This window comes from Equus quagga, chromosome 9 (assembly GCF_021613505.1).
Source record: "Equus quagga isolate Etosha38 chromosome 9, UCLA_HA_Equagga_1.0, whole genome shotgun sequence".
NCBI lineage: Eukaryota > Metazoa > Chordata > Mammalia > Perissodactyla > Equidae > Equus > Equus quagga.
Genome location: NC_060275.1, coordinates 67,689,441 through 67,699,645, shown reverse-complemented (window position 1 = coordinate 67,699,645; position 10,205 = coordinate 67,689,441). Strand labels below are relative to the sequence as shown.

At 54.7% G+C, this 10,205-nt stretch overlaps 1 protein-coding gene across 1 annotated transcript; it reads left to right on the top strand.

Annotated features, from left to right (window-relative positions):
* Positions 1-3,752: 3,752 nt before the first annotated feature.
* On the top strand, positions 3,753-9,917 carry PBX4 (PBX homeobox 4). The gene is given in 7 exon segments (XM_046671208.1): positions 3,753-3,785; positions 4,896-4,989; positions 4,992-5,085; positions 5,352-5,487; positions 8,910-9,063; positions 9,506-9,612; positions 9,831-9,917. Coding segments are annotated over 7 exon segments (705 nt in total).
* Positions 9,918-10,205: the final 288 nt, after the last annotated feature.

Genomic DNA, 10,205 nt, shown 5'->3' with positions numbered 1-10,205 from the left:
TGACAAAAGGGGCTCTCTCTTCCTTGAGGGCCCAGTAGTGCCATTCCATATAGTGACCTGGTGGCCTTCAGGGAGCCATTTCTTAGCACAGATTCCTATTTCTGGAGCATGATTCTGCAAGGCCAAGCACATTCCAGGAGCTGGGGTGATGGCAGTGAACACGACAGCGACAGTCCCAAGAGAGCAGGGTGGTTCCACACAGTGATAATAGAGACAGACTTGCACCTTCATGGGATGCAGGTAGGGGTGTGGGGGGCACCCCTAGGCCCCCAAGTCGTGGTCTGATGGGGTTTTTCCAGCAGCAGGAGTTCTTGTGTACGAAGATGCCTCTGTGCTGGGGACAGCATGTCCCACCCTTCCCTGGTGATCTCATTGAATCCCCATGCATATGATTCCCAACTTAAAGGAATTAAGGCTCAGAAACTGCCCGTTACCAATAACTGGCACTGACCGAGTCAGAATCAAACCCGTCTCCCTGACAGTGACCAAGCCTCTGATCTGCAGCCCCTGCCAGCTCTGGGAGCCCTCTGGGGGGGTGTGGGGCTGCTGTGCAGTTTTCCTGCTCCCCAGGTGAGTCAGGTTCGTTGGGAAAACTCTGGCCTATCGATGAAATGACCCTGATAGGAAAAGACTCCTGGGCCCCACGCACACGCTCCATTGGCGTCCATCCCTAGGGAATAGATACAATGACAGAATCAGAAAGAGCAACTGCAGGCCATTCAGACCTTCCCAATAGCTGGAGCATTTTTTCTTAAGCAGTTGGGGTCCAAGTACAAAAAGTTATTTACCACCTGCGCCCCTTTTCGCATCCTCTGTTAACAGGCATCGTGTAGGGAGGAAACACCCTCACAAAAGATGATAGTGGTTACTGGGACTAGCTCCTTGCCAGAATTCCTTGTACAATTACCTTATTACCTCTGCTTTGACTACAAGAGAAACTGGAGCTGGGAGAAGCTGCACTCAAGTTCATGAATGAGGACAGGAAACGTTAACCTCAGCACAGGTCTCGATGACCACGCCGGGTCCACCCCTGCGGCCCCGTTCCTGTCAAGACAGAGCAGCAGGAGACTGGTTCCCCAGGGGCCGCAGCAGCTACTTGCCGCCCCCCAGAGCCCCAGCTTATGCCCGGCACTTAGTCAGCGCTCAGCAAGTGATCAAAGAAGCATTGAAAGGTTTCTGGAAGCAAGCAGTCCCCAAGCTTTTCTCCCTAATAATTATTCTCACCCTCAAATGAAGAGACACTGGTGCCGTTGCTTCCAGACTGGTGCTGTGGACTGGCCTGCAGGGTGATGGACGTGGGGGCTGGTGTGACCGGAACAAGTGGCAAATGTGGGTGCCCAGCACACACTTGCAACTCAGGGGCTCGAAACCCTGACCCTGAGGTCCAAACGCCAGGCTCAGACTGTGTGTCATCGGAGGGCTCCTCGGAGTACAGTTTGGTCACCTCTCACTTGGCTTCAATGCCTCTTTCTGTGGCAGGTTCTCACAGCTTAATCCATCTCGGGTGGTAGGTGATGGAGACCACCCCACTGTGCAGGTGAGGGGGGCTGGCTTCCAAAGCCCAAGCCCTGGCAGGCTCTGGGCCAGGCCTGTCCCATGTTATCCCATCCCGTCAGGTGCTGAGAGCAGCTCCATTCACAGCCAGGGCTGTGGCTGGTGGCCTGACACTTTTATAGCCACAGAGTCATGAGGTGGCTGATCCAAGGGGCCAGTCGGGGCATCGAATGTCTCTGGCACTCAACCCATGGGTTAGACTTCCTCCCTTGTGTGCAGTAGGGGTCCTGGAGATGGCTCTGCCCAGCCTCCCACCCTGGCATGGGAGGAAGCTGGAGCACAGTCCTGCTGCCAAGCAAGGGCACTCCTGAATGGGCAAGGGGACAAGCAGCAGTGGCGGGGGTCAGGGCGAAGGAGGCTTCCCCCCAAACAGCCATGTCTTTGTTCCATTAGGGGAGAAAAATAAAAACGTCTCGGGGTCATGTTCCTGTCTTAGTCTGCACGGGGCTGCTTAAACAAGAGAAATTTATTTTCTCACAGTTCTGGAGGCTGGAAGTCCAAGATCAAGGTGCCAGCTGATTCAGTTCCTAGTGAGGGCTCTCCTCCTGGTCTGCAGATGGCTGCCTCACACGGTGGGTGTCGGGAGGGAGCGAGAGGACTCTCATCCTCTTAGAAGGCCATGGTCCTATGGGTCAGGGCTCCACCCTTATGACCACATTTAACCTTAATTACCTCCTCACAGGCCCTGTCTCCACAAGTCACAGTGGGGGTTAGGGCTTCAAGAAGTGAATTTAGTGGGGAGGGAACAATTCAGTCCATAGCAGTTCCATATTGTTTCTTACAAAAAACAGTATGTTGAAATTCACAATTTTATTTTACTTCATTGTTTGGCTTACTGGGGTTTTATCCCCTCAGTAAGTTGGGAACAGAAGGAAATCTGATGGTTTTCGGGGGTGCCTTTATTTTAGTTCCACCTCTTCTTCTGAGCACCTCTGATGGATGGTGTCCCTGAGCTGAGCTCCTGGTTCCCACAGCCGCCTGCCCGCCCGCCAGTCGAGGTCCCTGGGGGAGCTGAGGAGCACATTTGAGATGCTCTGGAACCATCAGCCAGAAATGAGCTTGTTGTAATTGATGGTAATGAGCGTCTGATGAGAATAATTAGGCCAGGCTGGTGTGCTGGGAGGACAGATGCACGGTACTGAGAGGCGCAGGACTGCGAGTGAGCAGCAGGTGATGGGGGTACTCGGTACTTTGTGAGCAGGTAAGGTGAAGCCCAGCATACGCTCAGCTCGGCCAAGTCCACAGCTGTGACTGGTGGTGGTGACCAAGGCACGGGGTCACTTCTGGTGTTTTAGATCTTGCTTTTACTCACACACGTACATATTGCAAATGTGTACAGCCTTAAAGAAAGCAAGCTTGTAGCACGTGAATGCCTGTCGTAAGAGCACCTCAAGAGAGACGCACAGTTAACACCACAGGGCCTGGGATGTGACGGGCATGTTGTCTCCTTGTTCATGGACATCCAGGTGGTTTCAGTTTTTCATAGCGACAGTGTGGTCGTGTGCGTCCTGTAAATACAGGCTCCACAGGTGTCAGTGTTCCTGTAGGACAAATGCTTAGAACAGGAATTTGGAGATCAGAGGAGATGCACTTTTTCACTGTTAATCAGCATTTCCAAACTCTTGCACCAATGCATACTCCATGAAGAGAAATGAGAAAAGGCTCCAGTGTTCTCTTTGTCATTTGAGAGTTTTCATTTGGGAACAATAAGTTCCATGGTTTTTTTGGTGTATTTTTAAAAATCTCCAACGCCTGATGTGGTACCCGGCTTGTGATGGGCTCTCAGATGCTTGCTGTTGGATAAATAAAAGAATGAGAGAATGACTGCCCCATGCTCCACAGCAGCCCAGAGCCACACGTGCACACATGTGCATGCAGACACACACACGAGCCCACACCCCTACATGCACACACATGCATGAACACACACGGACACGCACACACTCCTTCACTAAACCACATGTTCCCACCTTGAGCACTCCTTTCCCTCGTTCAGTTGAAGCTATAATGGAAGGTGTGGAGGTGGCCTCTCCACCCCCAGGTGTCAGGGCATGCTGGGGCCCTGTGGGGAAGGACTGGGTCCTGTGTCTCCCTCTCGGCCCACTCCTAATTCTCAGCCTAGACCACGGGCACTCAGGGAGGAGCTGCTGAATAGACCTGAGATAGGAGCAGAGCGTCTGCTGTGCCGACAGAGGGCCATGCAGGACCCAGCAGAGGGAGAGTTCATGAGGGTGGGTTTGGAAGGACGTCAGGAAAAGCCCTGAGTGCCAGCTGTCAGATTCTAGGTTTTACCTGTGGGTGCCGGGGAGTGTTGAAGTCTTTGCACAAGACACTGGTGTGATAAACATAGTGTTTGAAGGTAGTCGGCTTGCAGGTGTGCACGATGGATCAGCGGGGAGAAGGTTTTCCTCTGCAGATCATGGAGGGCGGGAGGGGGATCAGTGCAGCAGAGGTCCAGGAATGGCATTAAGGGAGGGGGCGGATGGTGGGTTGTTTGTGGAGATGGAATCAACAGAGGGACTCGGGGAGGAGGACCTCCGTTATCTACTCTGGGCTAGGAGAGGTCAGACTGGGGAGGGGCCTTTACAAGGAACAGTCAGTGCAGTCAACTCTGGAGTGGACCTAGCGGCTTGTCCCTAGGGCCCAGCTGCTGTAGCTTCTGCCCAGAGTCTGCAAGGACCAGATGCAGGGGTCCGCAGCCCCACAAGCACTGTCCTCGCTGGGCTCAGGCTGTCCTGGCTCATGGGAACTACAGTTTACATTTGGTGCTTCTTGAAGACCAAGTAAGATTGTTAGAGAACTGGGTCTCTGAGCTGCAAGGCTAACAGATAACTGGTAAAAGGGGCACTTTTCTTTCAGTTCCTTCAGAAAGAGCCTCGCTGCAACCCAGTGGGTCTGTCTGAGTACATGGTGAGGGTCCCCGTGTGTGAGGAAAATTCCTACAAGGATATCTTTTGAGCTCCTTCAGTTTTCTCTAGTGAATTTTTGCCAGAAAATGTTACTCTCTTATATAGGGAACGAGAAAGGGACAAGTGGTTAATGAATAAATATCCACACGAAATGATTAAACTGAGTTATATTAGCGCACTTAAGCCACTTAGTAGCTGATAGTATTAAGAGAACCTGTTTCCAAGAAAACACTTTAAACTTTGTTTTCCAGAAAGTCAGAACTAGATGGACATTGTCCCCTTCTTGCCTGCCCCCTGCCTCCATCCCCTCAGAAGCCCCCACACCCCGTCCTCCACCTTCCCTTTCTCTACAGCCATGAACGTTTCTTCTGTGTGGAGCCCTGAGCGAGCCTGCTGGGTAGTCCCAGGCTGGCGTGCGTGTCTCCGCCCCAGGCCTGCCTTGAGGTCACCACACTCGTCACCAGCCTCCTCCGGTAGCAGAGCAGGATGAGGCCTGTCTCACCCCAGGAAATCGAGCGCATGGTCAGTGACATCATGGCAAGTTCAGCACCATCCAGATGCAGCTGAAGCAGAGCACCTGTGAGGCCGTGATGACCCTGTGCTCACAGTTCCTCGATGCCAGGTCAGACCCTACCTGCTGCCAGTGACCCCAAGGTTGGGTCTTAGGAAGAATCAAGCCAAGTGCTGGCTTGGGCTTAAGTCCTGGGAGCCTCCAAGCTTGTCCAGGGGCTCTGGCAGTGGCCACAGGTGTAGCCCTTACACAGCCTCTTGGAAGACGATTGAAGTGTTGACTGGTTTTATAACCTCTAGAAAATCATAGATGGGGATGAGGGGACATTACAAGAGAGCCAGTGTATTAATGCTGGCTGAGTTTGTCTATGTTTGCAGGCGTAACTGGTGGAATTTCAGCAAGCAGGCCACACAAGTGCTGAATGAGTATTTTTATTCCCATTTGAGCAACCCTTACCGCAGTAAAGAAGCCAAAGAAGAGCTGGCTAGGAAGGGTGGCATCACAGTCTCCCAGGTGACGGTCCTCTCCTGCCATGCCCCCTGAATCTGGAAGGGGAGAAGGTTAAGTCCAGTGAGGAGGACTTCCCTGTGTGAAGTTCATTAAATGTGTGGAGCACACGGGTGGAGTGTGAGGTCCCTGAGATGATGGATGTGGAGCATGAGGTCCCTGAGGCAATGGGCATGGGGTGTGAGGTCCTGGAGGTAAGGCAGGTAGAGTGTAGCACGTGGTGAATTGTCGGCATTACTATTTAACATCATTCTTGTATCAGAGGGATATGCTGTGCTGCATAAGAGAGGTGGGGGTATAAGCTTAGGAGAAGAAAAAGAACTTGGAGGGGCCGGCCCCATAGCCGAGTGGTTAAGTTCGCGCGCTCCGCTGCAGGCGGCCCAGTGTTTCGTTGGTTCGAATCCTGGGCGCGGACATGGCACTGCTCATCAAACCACGCTGAGGCAGCGTCCCACATGCCAGAACTTGAAGGACTCACAACGAAGAATATACAACTATGTACTGGGGGGCTTTGGGGAGAAAAAGGAAAAAAATAAAATCTCTGAAAAAAAAAAACGAAAAAGAACTTGGAGCAAAATCAGGACTTAAAATGACAGACTAGCTCTTGTGCTAACGTGCCAATTCAGTTATACTGGGGTTGGCCGGGGTGCACGCAGGCTTGAGTGTTTCTCACACGGTCTACGTGTGTGACTGGGGGTACAAGACAGGCAGCATCTGGCTCCAGATGGGGAATGTTGGTGCGGATTGGAGGTGGGACCTGGACGACCCCCGGAGATCCTGGTAGTCTGGGAGTCACTGCTGCCTGTGTTCTCAATGGAATTGGGGGCGAGGGAGGGGAAGCTAAGGGGAGAGCCCAAGAAACATTTCAGGAGGTTTTAAAGTGGGAACGGTAAGTCCAGGCGGCCCAAAGCCTCGAGGAGGAAACTGGCCACACCCATGGGGCAGCATGAGTGTCCTGAGGGGGTCTGGGTGCAGCACCCCTGCCTCTAGCTGTCGGGAGGATTGGCGCTGACACTGATGCATACTGGCTCACTGAAAGTCACCCGCTTTCCCTTCCACCCCACCCCACCGCCCAAGGCAGCTAGTGGCAGCCCCCCTGTGCAGTCGGAGGGGCGGAGTGCCCAGCCCAATCAGGCTGCCTCCAGAGCCTGTGCCCTTAGCCCCACCCTCTGCCCCGGCCCAGGCTGAGTCCACTGTGACTTCATGATGAGGGCACTCAGGAGCCCCTCAGGGCCACGCAGGCAGAAAACCTTGCAGTTGTCTCAGGCACATCTGACTTCAGTCACCCTGGAGCTGCTGTGGGGTCCTCAGCACCACGGCCGGAGCTGAAGGAAGAGGCCAGGCATCTGGGGCTTCAGGGCCTGACAGAAGCGTGAGGCGTGGCGGCTTGTTTGCCACCACAGACAGTTGTCTGAAGAACTGCCAGATTCACTTCAGGACCAGCACCTCCGGAGGGCAGATGAGTCTCGGGTCTCGACTTGATCTGAGGAGAGGGTTCACTGCAAACAAAAGTTTGACCAGCACTGGCTGTGTTCCAGTGACTCCCGCTCTCCCCGGGCCCTGAGACCCCACCCACCTGCAGCAGAATTCTGGGCTGGGAGCCCCTCCCCACTTTGGTGGGTCGGCCAGGTCCCAAGACAACCTGAAATGACTGACAGTTAATTGAAGGGGCTCCAGATTTGGGCTGCAGATGTTGTCCAGGCTGTGAGGCTCACCCCAAGGAGAAGGTCGTGAGAGGGGAGCACACCATTAAGGCAAAGGGCGTCATAGATGAGGCCACAGATGTTTTCAGAACAGAATCAGCTGCAACTCCAGGCTGAGGAGGCCCGAGGAGGAAGGGGCAGGAGAGCTGAGCTGGTGGATGGGGTGGAAACCCGAGCAGCTGCAGCTGGCTCACCAAAGGGGCTGGAAGGGCCAGAGGCGCTGGCCAGGGGCTCTGAACCACGGGGGGATATCTGGGAACCTGTGCTGCCCCGCCCTGTGCCAGGGGCCTGTGTTGGAGTGCTCCCCATACAGAGGGAAGACCCTGGCCTGGAGCTTGCCCTCCCCCAGGCAGCAGACCTCCCCCAGACCCACCAGCCCCCCTCCCTCACCCCCTCAGGAAGTTTGCTCTTTGTCCCTCTAAAATGCCAGCTGAATTCAACAGGGAAAACCGCTTGCCACCATTCTTCTGCAAACCTAGTCCACAAAGATGTTCCGGTACATCCCTTGTAGGTGAGTGGGAACCAGGTGTTTCTCTGGCTTGGTTAAGAGAAGGTCACCCTCACACCCAGGGGCAGAAGGACACCCAGGAGAGGAGAGACACATTGAGGAGCAGGGAGCACACACAGGGGCTGTTTCTTTTCATGGTTAACATTGCGAGGATGATGTAGGGACATTACAGAAAGAAATTTTTAAAGGAGGAAAGGTCATCCATCCACAGTCCTGCCACCACAACTCAACCGTTTATTTCTGTTTATTAACCTACACATATACTCCACCGCAGGGACACGTGCCTAACTTTGGGATATTGAAGTGTTTCCGGTTGTGCACATCTCCATGCTCGTAGGGAGACACTGGCCCAGGGTCTCACCTGGGGGATTCTGCCCACAGGGGACATTTTCATTTTCACAACTCTAGCTGGGGCACTCCTGGCATCTGGTAGTGGAGACCAGGGATGCTGTTCAGCACCCTACCGTGCACAGGACGGCCCCACCACGGTGAACACCCCGTGGGGAGAAGCGCTGCCCTGGGAGTCTCGGTGCAGGTTTGGAGTCAGAGCTGGGCTGGCACCACTTAGCCCTGGGCCAGCTCCTCCGCCGCCGGGACTGCCTGCTCGTGGAACAGGAGTGGTAACGGCTCCCTCCCAGCCAGCTCCAACGCTGAACACAGGCTGGCTTAGTGCTCGGCCCCTTCCCACGCCCCTGTCAGTTCACCCGTGTTATCCTTTGATAAGTCTTGAATTCGATCATGTTCTTCCCTTGAACTGATTCCCAGAAATGGGGTTACTGGGTCTAAAGGGATGCGTGTCTCCCTGGCTTTTGCTTCTCCTAAAGAGGAATGCAGAATTGAGTCTGTTGCGCCCCCTGCCCTGAGTGGATGCACTCTGAGCACGTCACAGACAGGCCTGTTTTCCCTCCAGCTCCTTCCCTGTTCCAGGTCCCAGCTGCACCTGGTTCTTAGGCAGCAAGGTTGCACCCTCTCCTGTAAGCCATGCCAGCTCCAGGGTGTCCTCGACCCACTGCAGATGTTTCCCTGGGTCCACAGTTCAATCAGTGCCATCTTCTCAGCCCTGTCCTCTCACCCAGCCCCAGGGTTGCAAGCTGTCACTCAAAGATGATCCTCCCAAGCAGTGGGAGTACAGACACCTCAGGGAGCCTGCTGTCTGTTCCCATCATCGCATTACTGAGTCAGCTTTTCTAGAGACCGCTATCTCTGTGTGTCCACAGGTCTCCAGCTGGTTCGGCAACAAAAGAATCTTGTATAAAAAGAACATGAAGTTTCAAAAAGAGACTTCCATTTACATGGCTAAAACGGGAGCAGACACCACCAAAGTCGGGGGTCCAGGGAGGCAGGCCAGCTACCCATCGATGCCCAGGTCCAGTGAGTGAGGCTGCCCAGCCCAGGGACAGTCACTCAAGTGTGGCCGGGCCCCCTGAGCTGTGACTGGGGAAGGAGCAAGAGGACAGCACGGCCCCTTCCGACTAGTCACCACTTACACCTCTTTATTTAGATGTGAGATTTTTGTTCTCGTTGGCGATGATCCTGATCAAGTCAATAGACCCCTGCAGGCTGTGCTGGTGCTATGGGGACAGAAACATGAATACCAATGAGAAAGGCCATGTGCAGTGTGCCCTCCCAACCCAGCTGGTGTCCCCCGACACGTGGGGCTGCAGGAGGGACAGGGAGTCATGGGAGAGCCAGACACCTGTGGGTGCCACATGCACTGCCTCTTCCCAGCCGAGGGGCTGGTAGATCCCACCTGAGGAGTTTCTGCAACTTTCAGGGCTGGAACACTCGTCCTGAGTCCTCCCACCCCTTCCAGGTTTCTCTGGTCCCTCCCCACTGACTAGCACGAAGGACGTGCTTATCACCCTGCAGACAGTGGCCTCTCACTGGCCTGCCCCTGGGGGAGACAGCCTGTGGTCTCAGGTGAGTCTCAGGGCACAATCCTAAGGACACTCTTGGGGTCCCTCACTTGGGTTCCCTGACTCGGTGTCAGGGCAGAGATGCAGAGCCTGGGTGGGTGCTGGGTCCTCGGAACGGGTGATCTTGTTGGCCATCTCTTGACCTCTCCAAGGCTCCCTCAGATGTCCTGGCAACAAGGAGGGGCCCATCTGTGCACTCGACCATCATCGTGACGACCACAGGTTGGTGGAGCCACCTCGGAGCACAGCTCTGTGGGGCCCACTCTGCAAAGACCTGAGTCCTTCACTCCCCCTCCCAGGACCCGATAACCCAGAGCAGCTGCTGAGTAGTGGGCCTGAGGCAAGGGCTTTGGCTGTTGTGAAGGAGCCCTCCCTCCAAGGGGGGTGTCTGTGTACCCCACGGGGGTGTGTGGGGGCAGGCAAATGAGGCCCTGCCAGTTGGATCCCTACTGGGCTCAGACCTTCCACCATGTCCATGCTGCAGCCTTGCCAGCCCAGCTTCCCCCTCTGTCGGTGCCCACCTGGGCCAGAGTGAAGATGGATTTTGGTGATTGGGAAGAAAATGAGCCAAGATCGTGGGCATCTCGGGACACACCC